Below are 25,184 nucleotides of genomic sequence, written 5' to 3'. Positions count from 1 at the left end.
ACTCTCTCAGAGCTGTAATTCTTGGCTCGCTCTAAAATATGATCTACAGACATAGTTATGTTATTGGCATACACTGTGCGCTGTAAGGAAAAAGACCACTACTTAAAAAACTCGGTGTACCAGGTAAAGTATAAGCTATACCAACAAAACGACTGTTTCGCACGGATAAGCAGCATTTGTTTCCATTACTCAGTATAGCTCAATTAGCAAGCTCTTTGCAATGCAGATCAAGTCCAAGAAAGTTTATACAGGTCCCAGAATATCCTGCTTCTCTACGATGTCAGCATTTGCTGCAGAACTTATGTCTAGAAGGAAAAGCAGGTCCTATGGCTCCCATGAAGATCAAATTGACTACACAGCAGTGCGATACTACAGCTTCAAAGATGAACTGACCTAGTCATCTCAGTGGGACACCAAGTTAATGCACTTTCTCTGGCATCTCAAAGTGTATCTCCTGCAAGCAATACTGTTTTCCCTTCCAAAAAGTAGTTTCTCCCAGTAACTTCTGCAATTCAAAAATCTTCAGTAGTTTAAGTATGTGCCAATGACTTAGATTAAAAATCATCAATTATGAAATATATAAGGAAAAAAGACCCTCTCTCGGTTGTATCCAGCTTTATATATAATTCATTCAAAAATCATTTTAAGTATAGCTGCCACAGAACTCTCTGGATGCTATTTGAAAAGCTGCATCCACCTGTGTAAAATATGCCCTTCAGTGTAAGCCAGAGTGCATAGCACCTCATTTCTACAGTCATACTAGTTCAGGACTAAATATTCTGAACATACAATCAAACCAGAGATGTTTATCTCTGCCAGTGCAGTGAAAGGACAAGGTTAGAAACCATGAAGTCATTAAGTGCTTGGTGATAGACTCGTCTCCATATCTTAACATCTGAATCAATTTAACTATGTACATCACTGATACCACAGTGAGATATGAGTCAGAAAAAAGAACTTCCAAAGCCATACATTTTGTCCCTATAAAAAATATATATATGAGTACTGTCACTCTTAAGAAATCAGAGGTAAAATACAAACACTTGATTACATTTGCATAGTTGTGAAAATTTATTAGTTACAGTGTAGTGAAAATTAACTTTTTTGGTACAGGCAGAAATAAAAACATACATTATATAGAAAAAAAAAATCACAGCTTTAAAAACTGGCTTACATTGTTTAAAATGAGTAAATCTGGTTGCATTTCAAGGCATTGGACTTTAATACTTAATTTTATGCCAAACCATCACACAGTGCAAGAAATATTCTGCAATAGTACAAATTCCATACAGCAGGCTTCAGAGTATTTAGTCTCACAGAATCTCATGGTGGCAAAACCAAATGTGCTGAATACACAAAACATCGCTGAAGTTAAATTTTTCTTTCTTTACATAGTCTTTATTACAAAAATATCAAATTGTGAATTTGACAGTGTATTCTACAAATAAATGCGCCATGAACAACAGGAATTGCAACTTTGGGACAGTTACTTTACAAAGTGTATTATAAAAATAAATTATATGGCAAACATCAAACAAAATCAAGCATGTGCCTTAGGCTTTGCAAATAAAAGTGAAATTCAGCTGGCAGAAAGACTGCTTCTTTCTTTTTGACTATGTACTTTCAAAATACCAGCAAGGCCCTTCATTCTTAAAGCTCTACCAAGAAACAATATATAAAATCTAATGGAAGCAATAAATACTTCCACGAATAATCAGTAGCACAAGTGACCCTGGTGTTGATGGCAGAGGGCTTCTACAGTGTTCCATCCAACTGGCAAAGAGGGTAGTGCACACAGAGAGCATAGAGCAGGGGCAGTAACTCATCTAGAGTTCATGCGCAACTGGTGAATGATGACACTCTCTAGAAGAAAAGAGAGCAAAACACTTGATTTTATGAAACTGCAAATACTTTACAAGTTACTTTAAAGAACACAATGGCATTGCAAAGCATTTTTCTTCTAGACAAGTCTAACAGACTTACTCGCACATCACTGGTTGATAAAACTCTCCTGGCTAATGCTACAAAGAGAAACTAAATTAGTACCAGGCTAGGGCTTAGGGGGCCTGGGCTTCCACTTCAATGTCAAGACCATCATTTGGTTGTCCATAGGGAAAAATAATAATACAGTTGAATAGATTAAACCACAGGGGGACACAGGTTCCGGTCCCACACCCGAAGAAGACCTGGATATGGGTCTCTTCTGTCCTCTCTAATCAAACCCATCATAAACCTGCTGGCAATTTTGAAATGAGGATGAGGAAGAGGTATGGGGCTGTTTCCCATCTAAATTTGTGTTAGAAACCTATGCTGGCTTTATTCAGCAAATCTGCCTGAATTTTGCAACTGATTTGAATGGGGATAAATTTCAGCCGCAGTATGCAATACTAAGTGTTAGCATTGTCTTTGAAAGTCTGGGTTTAACTTTGCCTTGTGTGTAACACAGGAGATCCCTCATCCTGATTAATCTCTGAGCTCTGCCAAAATACTAATGACCTTTCTTCTCTTCATCTATCTATATACACTGCGCTTACAGTCAACTTTTTAATACAAAAATTTAGCTATCAATGACATTTTTCTCTGCAAAGGTGTAATTTATGCATTGCAAATAATATAACTCTACCAGTATTAACTAGAAACATGCAGTTATACATTTTTAGACATACTCATTTTCTTAATTGAAAATAGTTTTAAGATTCTTTCCTCTCTTAATAGTCTGAAGATTTGTCATGATTTACACGACCCAGGAAATTACACTATTTGTATCATTATTCCCTTTCACATTTGACTTCTGCCTTTTCCTGTTCCCTAACTAATATTTGCAAGATGTTTGATTAAGTTACATTGTAAGAAGGAAAAAAAAAACAACCCACACCCCCAAAAATAATTTTCCGTGTACTATTAATGCCAGAACGGTGCCACTAGATGGCAGATTCCACTGCTGCTTTTCTTACATGGTGACTCAAAAAAGCAGGATTAAGGCAACATTGAGGAAAGTATGTTGAGGCAAATGAAATAATAGACTTCCCCAAATAGAAAGTATTTATTTTCCCTATAATTTATCAATAACAAATGATTTTCAACAAGATATGTATACCAATTCTACCAAATCTGAGCAATGAATGTGAGGGATCTACAGTAGGATTTTACCTTGGAACCAGTGCTGTTCTCTAACTCCAAGCACTTGCAGAATGTGATGTAAAAAGCTGCATTTATATAATATCAGATTGTAACCTCAGGTGAACTCTCCCATTAACTTCAATGGGAGTCACACAAACTCTATATGAAACAATTTTTTCCTTAATATTCACTACACACATTACATATTAATAGTTTAGATACAAAATTCTAACAACTAAATGGGTAACAGAAAAATATCATGCTCCTTGTAAAGGCTCAGTCACTGAATGAACAGCAAAACTACAGCAGGCTGCTGAATCAGTCATCTTCCTACAGACAAGGAATAGCAATGATAGAGAAAACAGTAGGAGAAATAACGGAAAAATCAAGTAATTTCCACCTCTGGTATTCATTTGTTCATTCATTTCTCACACATGTATGTACACTCTTACTTTGTCTAATGGCGGTTTGTATTTGAAATGCTTATATATGTAAAAATATATGTATTATACACACATGAACACACACACTCCAGTTACTAAAAGGGGTCTGAGCAGTTCTTAAGCTAAAATTACAGTAGGACAGATTTTATCAGAGTTCTGTTTGACCAACCTCTGTAGGAATATTAGTAGATCTCTAGGATATAATTACATATATTTTCCTAGGGTTATAGTTATCAATATTTCAAGGAGCTATGAATTTACTCTAAACAGAACAATTTATTTTAATGACAGGAAAAGGAAATGTAAAACTGCTAATTCTGCTTTCAGTCCCACTGATGTAAATCAGAACTTCTCCAGGAAACACATCACTAACAGCTGGCCTATGAAAAATACCAGTTCATATAATGAAGCACATCAACTGACATTTTAACATACAAAGTTTAATTTCTTCTTACAGTATATACAAACAAATAATACCAGATAATACAAAAATGTATGTACCACAGACAAAGCACGCCCCAGCAACAAAAAGAATTTTACATCAGTATTTCTATTTTTCAAATCCGGAAGAGAGTTTTGAAGTGAAGAACCATTCATACCTGACTCTCAAGAGCTGATAGTTCTGCATCTGAGAACAGTTAACCCTGACTGCATCTTCCAAAAAGCCAACATTCAAAGTGAAGTTAACATCTACAATGAGAAATCTTGCAAATAGTTTTGCCAGAGAGAGCTCAGGCAAAATTAAGGGGAAAAGGGTAACTCCCAGTGACACAGAAGATCAAAACATTTTCCTAAATGAAAACTAGTTAGAAAGATGAGCTCACAGAAAGCCCTGCCAGCAAAATACAGGTTTCAAGGTGACTCAATGAAATCGGCCACTGATGTGTGATAAGAATATATAATTGGTCTGAAAATTGTCCAGACTGTGCCAAGCACGTGAAACCCAGCAGGACAGTAGCTTACTCTCTTTAAAGACATGTTTTTCCAGATCTGATAAGAATTACTGAATATTCATGTAAATATTGAGCACATTTTAGCACGTGTCACGTATTTCAGGCAGTAACATATGACTTGGCATCCAGGTGGCATGAATCATCATACTAATGGGACTCCAGAGACGACTCACATGATGCTAATTACTACGACCTGTAAGTGGTTTGAGGTTTAAATACGGTGACATGCATACTGTATGGGCATGTTCTGATGAGCCACAAAGTGTTTATCTGTTTTGTGAAAAAATCACACTAATGGATGTCATGAAAGGAAAAAAGATGGGCAAAATAAATCAAAATCTCTGTGTAACTGCTGTTATTTACTTAGCACATATACTGATCTGAGAGGAATCCCCCAGGCAGTCGGGTTGAAGTTCTATGCTCCCTCATTTTCAGTCACACTTACTTAAATGTATTGCTCTGCTAATGACTACGTTAGCAACACTTGTATGTAACAGTAATTCAGGTGACAAGATCTAATCTAGGTAAGGAAGCAGAAAACTACTAAGTTTCTTATTAGTAACTAGATTTAAAATCATAGACTTATAGAATAGGGTTGGAAAGGACCTTAAGGTCATCTCGTTCCAACCCCCCTGCCACGGGCAGGGACAACATACTAGACCATGTCACACAAAATCACAGAGATCATCTGGAGAACTGAGGGTGCACCTTCTCAGTCCACATGCGCTTCTCATAAGTAGGTTGGCATTCTCCCTGCTCTCCCCCTTCACCTTACTGGTGTCCCAAGCCATATGTTCCCACTGTTGGGCTTGAGTTATCACGACTGCCTATATGGCCACACAGTCAACTAACAGCAAATCCTACCAAAAATACAAAGATTCGTTCTCAGCCAGCTCAGTTCCTGATGAAGCACTCTATCAGCATTACTCTTAAGTTGCTACTTAAGTTTTGCTACTGAAATTTGCTACTGTTCCATTTCATTAAAATACAGGGGAAAAGGTAGGAAAGAAAAAGCATGACGATGAGTCATTCAGATGATCACCTCGGCAGAGGAAGGTGTGGTTTCTGCATTGTACTCCTGTAATGTAGAATACACGAGAAGCCCTGTAAATAAAAGTCCTAATATTTTCTTATGGATTGGTGTATCAGAGTTCAGTTTTTTGGTGCCTAGTAAAATCTGAGGTCTGAACAAAGCTTTCCTTGTGCTATTTCTGACATCACTCTCTTGTGCTCATGCTTTGATGTTGTTCATTTGAAGAATGAAGGTGAGCTCATGCTACATTCTTCCACGCGGTGGGGCACTGCTGAGGTCTTGTTCCTCTTCTCTGTCACCCTTTTCATTAAACTGGAAGAACTTATTGTGGAGACCTCTATTACTTTGTCAGGTTTTGCTGAAATTGTTTCATGCGTTCAATCTCATTCATCAGCAAAGGACAGATGGAGGGATGGATGAACCCAGACACTTCATCTTATAAGCCTTCTTTTCTCAAAAGGCCAGGCTCAAAGGCAGCCTTTGGAACAGAGACCAGAATCCAGGGGCCTCCCTCCTTCTAGTTCATTATCCTGACTGCTCAACCACTCTCTTGTTCCTGCTCAATGAATACGGAAGCCCTCCATGCAGAGCAGCACGGCCTTTATAGGAGGGAATGAGAATGCCACTTTCTTCCCTCTCAACTGTCAGTGCCATTGGTGAACCTGGCTGGAGCTGATGTAGGTTTGACTCTCCTCAGATAATGGTGAGAAGGGGGACCAGTCTCCTACCTTTGAAGAAAGGCTTCCATCAAAAGCTTCTTGAAATAAGCATTTGTGTAATATTTGATCTACTAGGAGGCATTCATGATACCACAGGCACTTTAAATCAGTCCCTTGTTTCCTGCACCTTCCTTCTTTCTTTTTCTGGCCCAAGCACCTGGAACTAAGCTATGTTAAAGCCTTTATGCCTTTTTTGCCAGATTCCTTTTAGTTCAGATCAGTTCCTCAGTTAAGTTCAAACACTTGTGCCAGCTCAAAGAACAGCTACATGGAAGTAAGAAGTTTCTTGGCTGGAGGTGACAAAGAAAGGACTACAGCTCCAGTGTGTGGTTACATCCTGACTTTAACTGACCATGAAACTGGGGCTTGACTTAAAGCCCTTAAGAGGAAATACCTAGATTATGGATCTCAGTCAGGTTCAGAGGCTTCAGTACTAGTTATGTCACAACTGGAACACTGACTAGACAAGGGCAGTGGAAGAACTTCAGGAAGATCTTCAGGATGCCTCTGGGGCTTAGGTGCTGTATTTAGACATGGCCATCTAAATTGCCTTCTGGAGCTGACCTACTGAATGGAGAAACTATAGCCACTAAACATAACTGTCTTCAATCCAGTATAAAAAAGGCAGTTACACTTCAACTGTTAAGGCATCTGAACTATAGGCTTTCTTTTTGCTTCACCTTACCTTTCTTCTACCTCTAAGAAACAAGAATCTCAGGTCAATTAAAACAGGTGTTAAAAATTATGAGTACAACTAAATACCTATTTTTAGCTAATGTTTAAACCAGTTGCCTGATTCCAACTCTTCAGGATCCTGCTATGGAGCAAAAGCTCCTTTTCATTGTGCTGCCCCCAGGAAAAATAACAGGACCCATGGTCTGACCCATCTGGAATTTATCATGTCTGTCTCACAAAATCCTACTGACTCTGCAAGAGTAATCCCCAGCTTGTGCCTGCAGTTTGGGTTCAGTTGTGCTGATCTGTGTGTCCTGGATTTCAGGTACTGCTAAGGCTGGCTTGTTTCTTCAGGTGAATTAGTTTCTTAGATCTCAAGCAACACAAACAAATTTTTCAGCCACAGGCACATGTAGGATATTGCCTTGGATATAACAACAGTTAACTAAGGAACTGCATTTCTTTGAAGCAAGGATCTGAAAAGGAAGGCATAAGGCAGCTGTAGTTCATCACTGTATCAAGCCACATTAGCTTGGGGCTCATGTTCACAGTGTTATTTAAATGTCTGTTTTGACCTGAAGACTTGCTTCAGTGCCAGTATTTAGAGTAAATATCCGGAAGAAAAAGCTCTTAATGTGTTTCCTTCAAACATCTGCTAAAAAGTCTACATTACAATAAGAACAGTAAGATCTTGGCAACAATTTACTGACAAATAATATTGAAGCTTTTAAGTGCTAACACATAAAAGGATTAGTTGAGAGGACCTGACATACTTCTAGCATAGTAAGTGCCATTGGTTGCTAGTTCCAGTTTCCAATTTTTACCTGAAATACTGGGAATTGAGTGTTATGAAAAATGCTACTAATACAAATCTGATTTTCAGATGTCATAGGACCAAAACATTAACAGGTATTGCTTGTGCTACACATGAAAAAACTGAAAACTACTTCTTTTCTGAGGCAGCAGCGGATTTTACAACACAGACAAAGCGCCCTTCATGTGAATAATGAAATGCCACGTTTATGCTGGGATAATGGCCATATCTGGATCTTAAATTGGAAAGCAATGCAAAGTGCAGACTGAAGACTAAACAACACTTGGATTGACTATAATTTTGTTGACCTTCCATAGCAGATTCTTCCATCGAATCTCTTCTCCCAGACGAAATCCATTTAATATTTCACCCACTGGTGCATTTTCTTTTCTGTGAATTGTATTTATTATTTATTGGTGGTCTTCCTGCCTTGCCTTCTGAAAGCTATTCCTAGCCACTGGGTCCTTTAGAGCTTGCAGTAGTGGCTGAGGTATTATGCACGTTTAAAACTCTCCTTTATCAATCTGCTTGACACAATTCCTTTTGGTTGTGACTTTCTTCTGTGGAAACAGATCACTTACTGGAAATGCCCTTTCATAACTTTACTGTTATTAAATAAACAATCATAACAATCATCTGCATCCACACCATTTCCATGCTGGAACAATTCCTTAATACATGCTTAAAAATGCAAACATGTAAATGAGGAAATCACAAAGAGGGAAGGAAAAACAATGAATCACCATGATATTGTGAGGCAGTCTGTATCTAAGACAAAATATTTCAAACTGAGAATTGAGAGCAACTTCCATACCAAACCTTCTCTCTTTCACTGTCTGTACCTGAGCTGTGCCTGTAGATAGCAACTTCTGCCAACAGCAGTCTGTGCTGACTTGCCATCTAAGACGTAAGGATGCTTGGCAACTAAGGTTTAAAAATAGCATAAGTTCACCCAGCCAGGAAAACTGAACACCCAGTGAAGTCAACAGAGTGACTTGCTTCATAGCCTTTAGTGGTCTTTGGAGCAGACACAAATGAACTGTATTGATTTTAGCCAGATGAGTGTTTTCTCAAGCTTTTTCTAGAGACCAAACACCTTTTGGCTCAGTTGACTTCATCAGACCCCTGAGCTGGCAGTATCCCAGTGTGTGTAAGTCAGGCACCTGATTGTAAGTACTGTTCACAAGTATTAACCCCCTCTGGAAGAAACAGCTGCTGTTTAGCATGGCTGCTGCTGAACATTGTGCAACCTCCCGACCCCCCTGAATTTTGTAACTGCCTTCAGAAAGCAGCTCACCACTGAAAAACACTGATTTGGATGGAGACTCCTACAGAGAAGGCTGGTCACACATTGCCCATCCTTTCACTCTTCCCCTCCCTCCCACCCCTGAGGTACTAGCTTTCATTAAAACAGCACCTCAAGTGCGCTGTCTCCTGGCATTGCTTCCCCAGGCAATGTGGCATCTCAGCGATGTGATCACAGGCAGGAAGGCAAGTGCCCCATGCAGTAGCAAAAATGGGAAGTGATTTGTTAAGGTGGAAGACAGTCTAGTAAAAGTGACCAAATTTCCTTTGATCCATTAAAAAGTGCCCAAGTCTATCATTAAGAATTCCTGAGCAAGGTTACTGATCTAGTGCAGTTGCCTCATTCTCACTTCTTAGGCTGAAAATCTTGCTGGTGTCCAACAGCCTTATGATTACTTTTAAATTTTCTTTTTTAAACTTCAGTAAGAAAACAGAAGGATGTTGTTACTTAAGTAGTCACTGCACACACTTATTAGTTTGTTGGAAGTGACAACTTCATTAGTACAGGCAAACGTGAGCAACTACACAGACAGGGGGCTGACTTCCATGGTAGCAGTAAAACCTGCAGAACATACCCCCTGAGCCACCGCCATCAGCCCTGACCCCCGCCCAGGGAGACAGAGCTGCTGGCTGAAGATTTCTTCAGTTCTATTTTCATAGACTGAGTCTCGGCACGAGGCTCGAATTTTGTCACATTTCCTGCTCCTGGGGCTGCCACTACTGGCTTTCCTGCTTTCATACCTTTTGACACAGGAATGCGGGTCGGTGTAGGTCTCGGGGATGACCCATCCTGTCCAGTCTGCAAAGGAGAGAAACAGACAGAAATGACATGAATAGAGCACTACTTCTTCTCATATATGCTCATCTTATACTTTTCATTGGTTCTTCCTTTACATCTCCAGCAACAGTGATGTCCCAGATCACACCTATTAGCAAATTAATGTTCACATTTGGAACCTGGGTGTAGCACATACTGGTAGAGTAGGGGCAAAGGTACAGTCAGGATCAAATGAGTTTCCCAGAGCTGAGGTTGGGTGTTTTGTATCAATATGTCACAGGGATGGAAATCCCTGCAACACTCTGATTCCACATCGTGACACAGAGCAAGACAGCCTTAGAGTACTGAAGAGGCTGCACTGGCTTAGCTGTCACACAGGTACTGTATTAGCATCTTGCACAGCAACTCGCATGGGCCCTTAAAACAGTATAGCCACATGAGGCTAATGCTGAACTCAGAGTAACAGCTGTGTTTCCAGAGCTGGGGCAAGATTTCTCAGCATTACAGACGAAATTAGACTTTGCTTTAAACTGAGGAATTCAGAATACATTTAAAAAAAACTAAAAATGGCCCAAGTGTTTGAGGAGCCAAGCATGGGGCTGGCAGACCCAACACAGCTCCTATTAGCAATCTGTGCTCTTCTGGAGCACCAGCTGGAGGCCAGGCTGGCTATCCTATAGATTGAAAATGCAATCAGTGCACACATTTAGGCAACCAAATTCCACTGCATAAATGCACAAGGAGCACCTGGATAGGACAAAAAAAGCAGGGCCAGCTGCTATTTTCTCTCCATTGGTCAGGTAATCTTGTATATACTCTTGCAAGGCTACCCCTTATGGGCCATGACCTAAAGAAAATACTTATAACCATGAGAATTCTGAAAGGAGAATGTGTTTTATCTTTTGCAGTGTGCAATACAGACACAAATATTAATGGTGACAACTTCAGTGTCTCAGCTGAATTTCTTATGTGGCTTTTTTCCGTGCAGATAATGGACAAAAACGTGATCTCACAAAAGAAAACACTTCTCATAAGATCCTGGAAACCTAGCTAGACCCATCTGCTAAATGACCGAATTCTGCAACCTATGGCATGTAAGCAAAATAAAACTGCTAAACTGCTGAAATAGATTGGATTATGGGATTGTGTCGAATGCAACAACATGTATTTGCACATTTACTTAAAAATGCTCTCTAAAGTGTTCCACGAAGCAGCATTTTTCTCTGTTGAAGGATTTCCAGCCAGTAGCATCAGAGCATTCTGTCTGCATCCTGAGTATTCAAAGGAAAACCATTCCATAATCTTCTAAGAACAGTTTCAAAACCCTATGTGTACACACACACAAAAAAATCACAATTGGAAAACTTGAATGCTGTCTGCCTGGCAGGAAGGAAGCCATTTTCAATAACTAAAAGCAACATTTACAATAGCAGTCTGAAGGCTAATATGGAACTCACATGTAGATGTCAAAACAAGTTAGGCCCATACAATTCTGTAGGGCAAAACATGCAAATGCATTCCATCAGCCTTGGAAAATATGTCAACATCCCAGGGAACCCAAATGACAAACATCTTGTACTCCCTGAAAGAGTTCCACAGTGTGTAAACATGAGGCAATCAAATGAAGTAGCTGGAATCTCAAGCATTTCTTCAGCTTTATTCACATGTAAATTATTAACTAAGGATTTGGGTGCTTTCATGTTACTAATTTCAAGCCTAAATCACTCAAACACGCTTTGAAAAGAGCTCTATCTTGCTTTAAATTTCTTAGCCTTCCTTACGGCATACTAACATGCTGAGCATATGGACGCTAATGCCTGCTTCACACGCAGCTGCAGCTGCAAAAGCACTTTGTGTTTGCTAAGTGAAATGGCACAAAGGTGGCTCTTCAGCAAGCCTTTGGCAAGAGCGACAGGGTAAGCAAGCAAAGGACACTCTCTGGTGCGTGTCTGTAGTGTCTGTGGCAGAGAGCCCACACGACCGTCTGCCTCTTGGTCATTTCTTCCAAGAACCAAGCTCTAAACAATTCCCTCCGGCCCTGTTTGTGTGTAGGCTGCTGTCTTCTGGCTGATACAGGAATGTGGCTCCAACCAGAAACCAAGTCGTATGCAGCCGGCACAGAGACGCAGCCCGGCGGGATGAAGAGTGATGCTGGCTGGCTCTGAGCTGGCAGTACATGGTGCTGGAACAGCACAGGGGGCCAGAGCAAGGTTAGCAAATACATTACTGGGCACAAGATAAATACACGCAGCCGCTAAGCTGGTTATGTCAATAATTAGCACTCGCTGCAGACACTGGCAGGTATGTCAAGCTGAGAGTTTGAAGTAAGATTGGACAGTGCCATTGATGGAAGAAAAGCAATCTGAGTGTACAGCACATTTAGCATGTTTGTTAGTAGTTCATAACAGATCCTGCTTAGTGCATTTTATTGCTACACAAAAAAGTGCTTTCATGCACACATTCACTTTTGGAAGATTCTAATAACAAAGGTTCAGTACTTGTTCCCGTCAGATTAGGAACTAGCTTGCACTGGATAGAAGTGGTTCAGTTCAGTGGCTGACACAGATAACTAGTGCAGTTTGAGATGCCCTGGTCTACTCAAGCTACAGGGGCTGGTAGTTCAGACAGGATCCAAGGAGACATGCAACCTCTGATAAAGCAGCTGGAAGTTAGGCAGTCTGCTTGACAGCACTTAAAATGACACTAAACAAGTGTGTTTAGGCAACTGAATCCTGAAAGTGTGGGACTTGAGATCCAGTCTATACCATCAGTGGAGCCCAGTGGGCAATCCAGCTCACACTGAAGCAAGCAGGTCTCAGCTGAGCCAGCACACAGGGCTCAGTGCTTACAAGGGGACTGATGACTAGGGACTGACTCAGTTTCCTGCACTGAGGCATCTTGTGCCATCTGAGGTATCATGTCAGCATCCACTGCAGAAAGGTACGGGTCCATGTAATATCTACCAGCCTCAGCACATGTCTCAGCTGCCATAGGGCGTGCAGATGGCACCATGCACCTCTATACCGGCAAGTGAGCTGAGCCCTGGATTGTTAGTAACTCCAACAAAAGCTTAGAGCAGATGTGGGACACCTACAACAAACTAAATTTAGATGCTGCTCTCAAACTAAATGCTGCCGAAATGAAAGTAGTCTTATAGCTGTGTTAGCCTGTGCCCAGTTAGCTCTGGCACCCAACAGCCTTTCAGCCATGCCTTCCTGCTTCAATCACAGGACACTCTGCAGGGTTGGTGCTGTGCCACTACGCTGGCTCTGCTGCAGCTGGGATTCCCTCTGTTCCCTCCAGATTTGCATGTCATGGGATTCACTATTTACCCTGGCAGGATAAATAACTGGTGCTGGATGTCAGGCTTGCAGGAAGTGGCATGCACAGATTTGAATTGATTACAGGACTGACACCCATCCTGGTAGTCAAAGAAGATCCAAAATCCTACAGCTAAAGATAAGGTCTAAATCAAAAACCAGGATACAGACATCACAGTGTGGGTTCCCCCCCCCCCCCCCATAATATTTGTTTTTATTCTGTGGGGCTTTTACTGTAACAATATGAACTGTCCTGGGAACAAGGACTTGGGCTAATGTGCTCAGGCAAGACTAACAACCAGGCTACAGTTTCAGGCTCATTTTGGTCTGCATATCCTCTGGTCTCATAGTCTTTAATTTGTGGTTATGCTGCAGTCCATCTGTAATAAACAAAATAAAATCATCTGCTTGGTCTGCTAGGGTAGTCCAATATTTTCCTGGGAGTGGGTTTGACTCTACCAAGCTAAGGAGGACCAAACCACATTTTTTCCACTTCTGTGTTAATTACCCAAATCCATAGGCTAACATACAGAAGGAAGTTACCAGCAAAGGGTTGTGTTTCTTTTTTTCTAACACCTTTTAATCCATGGGATTCATGGGATTCAAAAATCATGATAGTCTCTCACAAAACCACAGTCTCTGGTTTTGTGCAGGGAGACAGCACAGTTCAGTCCGAACCTTCAGAAGTACCATGTGGGCACCTTAGAATTAAATTCACTTGCAGTACTGAAAGACTTTATAAATTCAGATTGGAAGAAGAGTTAAATGTTTTCAAATATGAAAACAGTGACTGCAAATCTGTTATAGCAACAGATGAGGGCAAGGAATTTCAGAATTATATTCCCCTGTGTAGCTTGGCACTGCATTAGGACATTGTACAAAGCATCATGGATGAGGAGAGTTAAGGAAAAAAATAAAACCAGTGAGCTAACAAAGCAGCTGTGGATCAGATTGCTTTTTTTCAGTTTATGAACTTAATTCTCAAAATTATATCAATCTTGGTTTCTTCTAAGGTGTCCTGGGTTCTAAGGTGTCCTGAGTGAGTGGCTGCATGGTTCTGAGTTACCACCTGGGCTTAAACCACAACATAAGATTACTGAGTAAATGATCACGGTTTGTTTCTTCTGACTAGGGATACTGAAATGTGTTTGCAAAGTAGTCATTTGCAAAACAGATGGTGAATATACAACTTCTGTTTTTTTCAGGGGGTTAGGGAGGACAAGGCATATTAAGGCTTGTTCAAAGTTCCTTGCTCATCTAACTAGGGATCTTGAAAAACAAAGGGAAGCATAAGATAAAGTAAATCTTATGGTTGAAGTATTTCCTTACATTCCAAATCAGGGGGAATGAAGTGAAGAAAGAAGCCACTTTTTAGCCAGATGAAAACAAAACAGAAAAGTTTTGTCTGCCACGGTTCAGTGCATCATCACAGTAGAGATAGACATCTAGTAAAAAAGAATGAGGAACTCAAAAAAAGAAGTTTTCCAAGCTTCTGAGAGACAAAGGAGTTTGTCAATGAACTGATTCTAGACTTAAAAAAACGAACAGTTGCCTCTAATATATAGGAAAACACTGTAAAGTATCTACAATACATTATGTATGTGGGGAGAGAGAGAGCGTGCATGTGCAATCCCAAATAGATCCGTATGACGAATGCAAGTTTTCTTAAGTCAGAGGGCTTAAATAGGAATGGCAGCCTCTCTCCAAAAGTGTGGAAATATATCTTAAATACACTTTGACATTTCAGCTTTGAAAGAAATGGCTAAAGAGGAGTGTTGTAAGGGTCTGCAGACTCCTGAGCGGCACGGGCAAATGAACAGGGGATGACTATTCAGTGTTTGTCAAGATACAAGAAAGAGGCTGTAACCAATGAAGGTATTGCATAGAAGGTATCAAACAAAAGAGCGTTTTTCCCAGAGCCATCAGCTGAATTCACTGCCCCTTGATGCTGTGGAAACAACAGTATAATGAGTTCAAAAAGCAATTAGAAGAATAAGCAGAAGAAAATGCCGCCACAGTCTATTAAACACAAAGATGTGGCTACAGGCCCTGGTTCAGAAAGAAATACCCACCTATTGCCAAAAACTGGGAACAGACACTGAGGGAAACATTACTGTGTGTTTACCCACTTAAAATAACCTTCCTCTAAGCATCTGTTGCAGGCTCTTTCCAGCTAAATAATCTTTTGGACTAGTACAGTACTGCTGGTTTTCTGTTTTGGTTAAATTCTTCTTTCCCAGGGTATTTTTAACTAAAGCAATGCAAAGCAATGTCCTGTAATAAACCTGGGGGGAGGACTATTTTAGTATGAAAAAGAAGCCAGGGTACCACCACAGAGGCACAGAGAGAATACAGCAAAAAATATTCCTTCAGAGGAAGCACTATTGTAATACAGCACTTACAGAAGTTGAGAATTTCAGAGGAACAGAAACAGCCCTACTATTCAGTGGTGGAAAGAGGCTTGGAGCTGTAAGCAGTGAGACCATGTCTGCCTATTTATTCCTTTGGAGTTCAGTATTACAGCATTTACTAATTTAATTACAACTAGAATGGGATTATAGCAAAGAAATACTAGTCTGCATGATCAGACTCTAAAGGCTTGCCAGCTGGGCCAGAGACCATTATGAGTATTTTCAGAAGTCAGAAATTGCAGTCACCAAAAATAAAAGTACAGTTTCCTGCTCTGTCATCTCCATCGTTCTTTGTCCCTCTCTGTCTCTCACTTGCAATTTTACAGGATCAATTTTACAGGGTTGCCATTATGAAAATAACTTTAAGGGAACTTTGAAGGGATTTCCTTTGGAAGTTACCCCTTTGGGAGATAATGCCAAAAGTATAATGCCAGTGATAATGCACTGTCCAACACTGGTACAAAAATATATGAATTGGGCAAATTCTGATTTTATAGTTGAGCTCGTATCTGAAACAAATATAGGGAAGTCAAGAGTTCCCCCCCCCCCTTTTTTTTTCCTGCTGGGGTTTCAAACCCAACCTATGGTTGCCCTTCTCCTTACCATGAAGACTGTATCACAAGACTATGCTGCTTACCACTGATTGTGTTCCTCGGGTTGAAGATGTTGTAATAGGCGTTATAGTGATAGTACTTGTCACCTTGCTTGCTGCAGGTCGCGAGGACACATTGTTCCGGGGTGATCGAAGGACGGTACCGGTCACAACTTCTTTCTCTGCTGCTATGTTCACTGGTCTGACTGTTATCACAGGACTCACACCATCAGGCGCAGCACTGGGAGAGCGTTTAAACTGGGAACCTAAGTGGATGTGGATTTTATTGTCTTCTGTTGTAATGATGTTGGCGTTGGCATTGTACTTGCGGATTGGAGTTGGGACGGTTTGTTTTTCAGGTGTGACTTTGAAGACAGCCCTCCCCATGGTCATATCTTGTGACTGAGGAGAGACAGAGATTTCTGCTGGTGCTGCAGATGTTGATACTGTCATAATCTGAATTGGTGATGTGGGTCTGTCAGCAAACGGTGCTCTCCCTCCCTCTGGAGACTTTTCCCTGGTGAATGTTGTTATAGTGACTGGAGACATAGAACGATCTCGGCCCAGTGGACTTTCACTGCCTTTTCCTTTTTGTGGCATAACATTTGGAGAGGGAATGATGGTTATTCGTGGCTTCTGATTTCCCAAAGTAGGAATGACAGTGGTACTTGAAAAAAATTCCTCTGAGGTTGGACTGGTTATCTCCAAAGTAGCCGTGCTGTTCTCATGGTCTGGTGTCACCCGAATATGAAGAGGTTGGCCCTGCTTTGGTGAAAGGACAACCTCCCCAGGATGCGCTTGACCGTGAGTTCGGACCCCTTTATCAGGAGTTGCCTGAGCCCCAGTTTCCCTCTTTCTCATCCATGGTATCCAAGATTTCCTCATTGCAAGTTCATTTGCTGCTGGAGGATATCTCTCGAGCACTGAAGAACGCTCCACGGGTTTTTTCAGACCTACCTGCCGCAGGTTGCTCATGATGTGGTTCTCCTCCTGGAAGGATTTCCTTATAAACACTGCCGGAGTTTCTTCTTCTGCTGCTTCACTGCTTACAGCATCTGTTTGCACGCCAGTGGACGTCACAGGGACGTCAACCATTCTTCGTCCATTTATGCTGGGCCTCAGAGCACGGCTATAACGCTTAGAAAGCTCCAGCTCTCTTGTTAGGTTCAGAACTTCCTGACCCATGCTCTTGTTTTTATTTTCTTCTTCCATAAACCTTTGCTGCAGAACTGAATAATCGACTTGGAGCTGAGAAAGCTGGTCTTCTTTGTTCATCAGCTCATGGATTTTTTCCTTAAGAGCTTGAACTTCTGCTTTCAAATCTCTGCTTTTGGCCTCTTCCAGACGAAACCTGTGCCTCAGCTCTGCCTCTTGGCTCACTGCTTCACCTTTTTCTATTGCTTTGGTTTTAGCAATCTGAAGTTTCATCTCTTCCAGCTGTTGAGAAAGAAAGTTAGCTTTATCCTGCTCAGTCCTAAACTTCTGCTCTAGTTGATCATACTCATCTTCTGTCTTCATCAAATCTCCTTCAACCACTTCCAATTGTTTGAGACGGTTTTTCAGTCTTTCAATTTCAATGGTAAGTTCTTTAATCTTGTTGTCCTCATGACAACCATGCTCTGGTCCTTTCCTGGTTCGACCTCTTGTAATTTCTCTTTCTACTTCCTCCATGCCATCAACTCTTTTCTTTAACAGGTCAACTCTACAGCTTAGTTCAGAGGATTTTTCTTCTTCACCTCTCAGTCTGCTCATTACCTCATCCCTTTCCTTTGTCAAACTAGACACTTTTTCCTCCATTTCAGATTTCAGTTTCAAAAATTTCTTACTTTCTTCTATCAGTTTCTCTGTTACATCCATAACTTTCCCTTGCTCAACTTTAAAATTCTTGGTTAGAACCTCAACCTTTTTTTCCTCCTGTTTTATTTTTTCCATCATATTTTTTCGTTCATCAACCAACATTACAGTAAATGACTTCAGCTTTGTGAGGTCATCTTTTAAACTTATTTCAGCCTTTTCCAACTTGCTTTCTGATGCCTCAAGGTCTTTCACTCGAGTCTTCACCACTTCCAATTCATTTATCAAATCCTTAGTCAAATTCTTTTCTTTCTCCAAGTTTAAGTGTAGCTGGGTGCATTCAAACTTGCTTTTACTGAAAGCCTCTTCCAGCTTCTCTAGTTCTGACATTCTTTTCTGCAATTTTTCCACTTCAAGTTTCAGTTCTTTGCTATGGTGCTCTTCCTCTTGCAGTTTATTTTTCAGCTCTTTACATTGGGATTCAGTTTTTGTGATCTCTTCATCTTTCCCCTCCATTTCAAGCACACGCTTGCGGAGGTTTTCCACTTCTGCCATTAAGCTAGAGTTCCCACATTCCCCTTTCGCTATTTTATCTCTTAGTTCTTGAAGTTCTTCCTCAGCTTTTTGAAGATTTTTGTTAGTTTCTTCTAGCTCCTCTATTCTGCGAGTCAACCCCACTAGCTTAAGCCTTAGCTGTCTATTATGTGACTCTTGATAAGCCAGTTTAGCAGTCATCTCCTCATGTTCTTGAGAAAATGATGAAGTTTTGTGTTCAAGTTCTGCCTCTAACTTCATCAGTTTTTGTCCATCTTCTTTTGTTTTTGTGCTAATAGTTTTAAGCTTTTCTTCTTCTTCCTTTAGTTTTTGGGTTAAGTCTTGTATTTTCTGGCTTTGTTGACCAAGTTGTTCAATATGCATTTGTCTTTCATCCACCAGCATGAGTGCAAATGACTTGAGCTTGACTAGTTCTTCCCTTAGTTTATTGAGTCTCTTTGTATATTCTTTCTCCTTCCGGGCTTGATAGATCTTCTCTTGCTCAAGAAGTTTCTTCAACCTGAAACAGAAGAAGAGAAACAAAAATATATATAGATATATATAGGTGTATTTTTCCATTTTTTAAATCACCTTCATTTTCTTTTTTCCCCCATTAATAACCTAGTAGTCTTTCAAGAAATAACTACCTGCTATACTTACTTTCCCAAACCAAGTATTTTAAATTACAGAAGTTAACTGAAAACTATATAAAATTATCTAGAAATCTGAAAAGCAGTGACATTTTATACATTGCTAGAAAACAAATACATCAGTTTTCAATTCCTTTGCATTTATTTCTGTTAGGATGATGTTGATAAAGGTTTATCACATCTTAACAGGACAGGTGTATCTACTTACCAATCCATTTTATACCAAACTTGTTTTACAAGGTGGATTTCTGCTGATGTCTTGCATACACAAAAATCGTGTAAAATAAGACAGAAAATAAAAACTAATTGCGATATGCAGTCATAAACAAATGGATCGAGCCTGGTTATAAATAAACCAGCAGGACAGAAGATTACATTAGCACACAACTAATAACCATCTGGGCATCACAGGCATAAGAAATTAGCAGGAAGACAAATTTGCCAGCACAGTGACTATTACGTTAAAAGGTTTCTTCTTCCAGGCACATTTCCATTTACAATAGCAGATTTCATGGACTGCAAGGATCAGACTAATCAAACCTTTCACTATAACTAACCTCAGATGGAAAATGCTCTTCTTTAAATGGTCTGTAGAGCTGATTTTCAGACAGCATAAAAGCTCACAATACACAAATTAGGTGTATCCTCATAAAGATAATGAAGACCTACGTTTTCCAGTCTTACTCATGCAACATTTCAATGGATAAAGTATTAGTAATATAAGTAATTTATATCTGTGACTTATATTCAGGATCTGTTGACATCAGTGCAGGAAGTCCCTGCATGTGTTGTAAGCACAGATTTACAAGGATGGTGATCCTCAACTGATCGGGAGATACAGATAACACAGGGATATAGCTACTAATGTAAGAGCCTTATTGCAAAAGTAGCAATACAACTTAGAAAAGACATGGGTGTGCATGCTAAATTTACTGTGCAATGACATGTTTTTCAAACCACTGATGAAGTATCTTCAAGTCCCGTATCACTTATCACAACGTGATGATTCAAATCCACTTGTTTTGCTAACCCTATGTCTGAAGCTTTTGAGCACTTTTATAAGTATTTTTGTCTTAAACGCTGGACTAACTGGTGGTGGGTGAAGCACAGATATACATTCCTCTCTGCTGCCCCAGCAACAAAGTGGTGCAAAGAGCTTCGAGGCACAAAGCTGTACACAAAGGATGTCTCCCGGAACCCTCACCTGACCTCTAAACTCGTAACAACAGCCATATTAACTTGGTTAATATGCAACTGTTAATGTTTTACTCCTTGCTCCTGGGGAACAGAATGAACAGGAACTGGAAAGAAAAGCTGTAAGAAAAGAGAAGGAAGTCAGAAAGCAGAACACAGGATGCAGTAGGTAGGGAAGGAGAAGGCTGAAGAATGCATTTGAAAACAAGAGTCGGATAGGATGTGGCAGTAAGAGAATAGTAGGAACCAGCAGGAGAGAGAAAAACAAACAAAACTTATAGCCAACCTTGCTGGGTCACAGATTATTCTCAAAAAAACCTCTGTAGCTTTGGCAGCTCTTTGGAAAGCCCTGAAAGGGCGTGCTGGTGGATGTCTCATTATGGGTCAAGCTAGAGTGTCAAAAGGTAAAAAAAGACGCGCTGCCACTCACAGAGCGTGCACTTTTCACACTGATGAAGGAACTTTATTAGCATGCAGTATGTTCCCTGGCTGCTCTATCACACTGCTTCACACAAGAGCTTCTGCCAAGAACTCTCCCTTAATTCCCCCAGGCTACATTTTTAAAGACATAGGATGCACCCTTCCACAAGATATTATTTACCACAGCAGAATAATGTGCCCTAACCTAGTGGTGCTCTAAATGACCCATCTCACAAAGTCATGAACATATATATATATATATATATATATATATGCAAGAATATGAGATCTTCAAAACAGAGAATGTTTCCATCCTCCCTTGTCCCACAGGAAACTTTTAAGGTGACCCATATAAATTAAAAAAAAAAAAAAAAAACAACAAACCCAAAGACAGCATTTTGTTTTCTTTTTACCACTTTTGCCACTTGACAGCCTATCTAGAGATGCTCTGAAAACTGCCTATGATTTTGAATTCTTAGGCTGTTCATAAAGGACATATGTGATTTTCACACCGCGGCTGCTGCAGGTGGTACATGCCAGTCAGGCTGTTAAGCAGAGTGAGAAATAATTCACTGGCCACACATTCCCCCATGATTACCTGAGAGTCTACTGATGAATACTGCCAAGAAAGACAGTGAAAAAAAACCCAAATATCTGTTAAACTAAGACAAAGGAATGCCAGGGATGAGACTGAGCAAGTGAGAGAGTATCAGCACTTTTGTTGCCTTGTCTTACCTAGCAGGAAAGCTAGCTAGGTAAGGGGGAGGAATAACTAGGTAAGTTATTCCCCAAAGAGGCCACGGGAATAACTGGCCTGGCCTCTCTGGGAAAAGCAAAAAATAAAGCACTGCAATTGTGCCTATACAAGGAGGTGAATTGGCTAATGTGTCTGTGCCAAACAAGGCAGGAAGCACCTTGCAGCATTTTATCCTGCCTCAGCTTTCACATGGTGAAACTAGACTGTCCTAGATTCGACAAGTGAAGTTTCACAGGAGATACTTGACAATATTTCTGTTTGCCATGTCCAGGAAAACTGCTGCTAAAATCTAGTTCTGTGAGGGATAGAGAGGAAAGCAGCATTCAAATCTGGGTAGATGCCAAAGTAATAAACAAAATGTACACCTTTTTGGTGCTACTTTTAAACACTAAAATAAAGCTGAGTTTAAGCTTGCCCATGCTTTTCCATCTTTGTACAACTCTCATAACTCAGTGGTTAAACTGGAATTTCAGGGACTGTAGGGTGATGTCCCCTCTTGATGCTCACAACTGATTTATTGTCAGGCTTCTCATCTGACTGCTGCTGCTGCTAATGTTTGGTAAGTCTCGCAGACCTGCACAGGCTCCAATGCAGTACAAAAAGCACCTCAGACTCACAGCACAGTGTGTTATCCAGAGCAACTGCACCCTTGGCTTGTTTGGGGTTGTTTTTTTTAGATATGGGAAGAAATATTCAGACACAACTGGGTAATCTACATTCTTCAAGAAGAGTCCCAAGGGCCTGGCATATGGACCACAGGAGGAAAGCATATCTGTTTCAGTTCCCTGTGGAGAGAGGGCTGTACCGCCTGCTCCTACTGAGGTCTGCGCAGCACCTCTTTTTCCCATGTGTTACTACACATAACATGTCAAAACATGCAGCCCAATTCATTCCCTGAATACATGGTCTTCTGCTGCCATGACAGTCCGTGCAGTCTCTACCTCTCCTTGCTATGTGTCCTCCCCACAGGATTTGAAGAACAGGTGCCCTACAACTGTCCAGCATTCATACACGACCACACTCGCCGTGGCAGTATACTGGATAAATAAAATAGCAAACCCTTAGGTGTGGGTATGTGCAAACTGTTAACTGCCTCAGTCAAAAACAAACACCCCCAGACACCCTTCATGAATGGTGTGCTGGAAGCCGCCAGCAAAGAGGAAGATGGGAATGAATGGGCAGCAGCCAGACCCTCCCTGTCCTCCTTCCTTTGGGTTTGGTGGCGAACCATTTCAGTGCACAACATCTTTCTGCTTCCTCTTCTCTGAGCTTCAGATTGATCATCAGATGCATGACAGGATGCTGACAGCTGCTGATCCCTATCCCTCCAGAAATGTGGCTTTATTTCTTTTATTATGGTTATGTTCCTGTGCTGCCTGCCTTGCTCAAGGCTAATCACTCCTACAGGTGTGGATGGCAATTTTTACTTAAGGCAAACCTGACCAATACCATACTGTGCCCCATGCCCTCAGCTACGTGCCAGCTGCCAGGAAGTCCAGTTATTGCATCAATGTATTTATAAGAGGCAGTTCTGAGTTACAGCGTAGACACAGTTTGTAAAACAGCACATTGGGTATGTTGGAAAGATGTATCCAACACAGGCAGGGCTTTGGTCTGCTGTGGTGAGTCCCTGAGTCCACCCTGAAGGACGTGACAAAGAACACGGATGGCTGTACCTGCTCCTTCCAATGAAAAGTGCAGAGCACTTGAAGGGCTTCTTGCTGGAGTCTGCTGGTTAGCCATCAGAGTGGTTTAACAGTCCCTATAAGGCTGATCAGTTAATTGAATCAATAAAGCTACAGCCTTCACTAACCACATGCACTGTGCTTCCCATTCAATTTCTGCATATGTCAAATTCAGCCATGGAGATGCACAGTACTATTTTCATAATGTCTCTTCTCAGACCAAAGCAAGACTTCAACATGAATTATAACTTACAGCTGGAGAATAATGCTTTTGTGCTTTGAAAGACGTTGCAATGGTTTCATACCTGGAGAGCTCCAATGGACATTACTGGATTTTAGATGGGATTTATTTTATCTGGAAATGGTAAAAGCAGTAGCAGCAGCAAGACCTTACCTAAATTAAGCATTAGTTCTTGTTTACATTACAAAAGAAATTACAAATAGTTGTCAGTAGATATTTTCTTGCCTTCTAAAGGATCATAAAGTTCATGACTACATTTGAAATACAATAAATGTATCAAAATAGGAACTATAAAACCACAGCTATCAGACTGATAGCTGATATGAGAAGCCATTCTCCAAAGGGGCTTACAATATTTCAAGAAAATATGATGGAGTTTCAGTTTTCAGGGGAAAGATGCTCAGTGATTTCCAAAAACGCTCCTCTCCCCTCAAAAAAGTATTCACCTCAGAAAGTTTTAAGCAGCGCACATTAAAGTGAAAAGCCCCCAACACATTTATTGAAAAATTATAATAGTGTTTGCATTGCCCTTTCTATCTGTACTTCCATCAACGTGAGACATCATAAATACTAATAAGACGCTTCTCATCTCTAGTGTAGAAATGGGCTTTCAGCTGTGCGAGAAAACCCTGGTAAGGCAAGCCAGAGGATGACCTGAAAGGACATGAGCTGCCTATGCAGTTTGCATATGTGTGAACATTTTGGCATCAGCTGTATTGGCTTGGTTTACCTCCCTGCTTTGCAAACAGCCTAAGCCATGCATGCTTCCCAAGGTGTCTCATGCTGATTAAAGCAGCACTCAAAGGAGGAGCTAATATGGAGGGCAGTCTGGAGGGAGGTGGAAAGCTATTCCCCCTGCCATCAGGACAGGGGCAGCGGGAGGAACAGTAGATAAAAGGGAGAGGATGGGAAAAAGGAAAACAGGAAGGGTGTTTGGAGGACCTTTTCACTGAGTTCATACACATCCTGGAGGTCCACAGGGTTCCTCATTTCTGCTCTCACACAGAGTCACCACAGATCTACTGTAGCTCCTGTAGTACCTTATTTTGTCATTTAAACTCTGAAATGTGCGTTGTAATGAGATGTAATGACTTCTACTCTAGTCTGTGGATGGCCAGTAAATGGGTATTAAGAGAAGTGCCTTAAGGAGGACTTGGTTACTCTAAAGATGAGCTGGCTGATAAAGGCTGCTTCCTCCCAAGGCCCTAACAGCATTTCTGCCATTCACACAGCAATCCCAAGGAAGCACCGGAAAAGCAAATGCCTACACAAGCTCATCTTTCCACTTCAGCCCTAGAGAGTTTGCTACTGCAAATATAGTCAAGAGACTGGGTAACTTCCTAGTGGTAGCTAGAAAGCTGCTGCCCATTAAGTGATGTGAGAGGCTGTTTGCTAGACTCCTGGGACAATGAAAACCAGCAAGAGGTGGTTAACTTAATAAAGGAGTTCCCTCTTCATTTTTTTCCTGTTAATGTACAACAGCTGATTTTGAAGATTATTTCTACAGCCACCGGGAAATCTTCTGCATGCCAGGGCTACTTCTGAGTGCTTCTGTGTTTGGGGCCAGGCTGAGATACCCAGAGGCTGAATTTCACTGATTCTGAGCACTTAGTATTTCAGCTAAAATCAAAGAAAGACAAAAGGTGGTCAGGCTCTCTAGGAAGCAAAACCATCAGGGCTAACACTCAAGCTGGGCAATTCAAAATTAGGTAACACTTTCAAATCATCAGCTGTAGTCCTCCCCTC

The 25,184-nt window shown here is 40.9% G+C and overlaps 1 protein-coding gene across 6 annotated transcripts in view; it reads right to left on the bottom strand.

The window, feature by feature from the left end:
• Positions 1–1,047: 1,047 nt before the first annotated feature.
• The window catches only part of FILIP1 (filamin A interacting protein 1), a 131,965-nt gene continuing 107,828 nt past the window's right edge, over positions 1,048–25,184 (bottom strand). For 5 of the 6 annotated variants that reach the window (XM_057418841.1, XM_057418843.1, XM_057418842.1 and 2 more), the window contains 3 exons: positions 16,209–19,011; positions 9,638–9,861; positions 1,048–1,863 (listed from right to left, as the gene is read on the bottom strand). In XM_057418841.1, coding sequence (XP_057274824.1) covers positions 9,655–9,861; positions 16,209–19,011 — 3,010 coding nt within the window. In that variant the 3' untranslated portion in view covers positions 1,048–1,863; positions 9,638–9,654. The remainder of the gene's footprint in view (positions 1,864–9,637; positions 9,862–16,208; positions 19,012–25,184) is intronic. The other variant, XM_057418845.1, reaches the window with a different exon arrangement.

Source organism: Pezoporus wallicus, unplaced genomic scaffold (genome assembly GCF_028554395.1).
Source record: "Pezoporus wallicus isolate ANWC-B61680 ecotype Strahan unplaced genomic scaffold, APGP_CSIRO_Pwel_v1 contig_4901, whole genome shotgun sequence".
Taxonomy (NCBI): domain Eukaryota; kingdom Metazoa; phylum Chordata; class Aves; order Psittaciformes; family Psittacidae; genus Pezoporus; species Pezoporus wallicus.
Note: the sequence above shows the minus strand (reverse complement) of the source record. Positions and strands in the feature narration are given on the sequence as shown.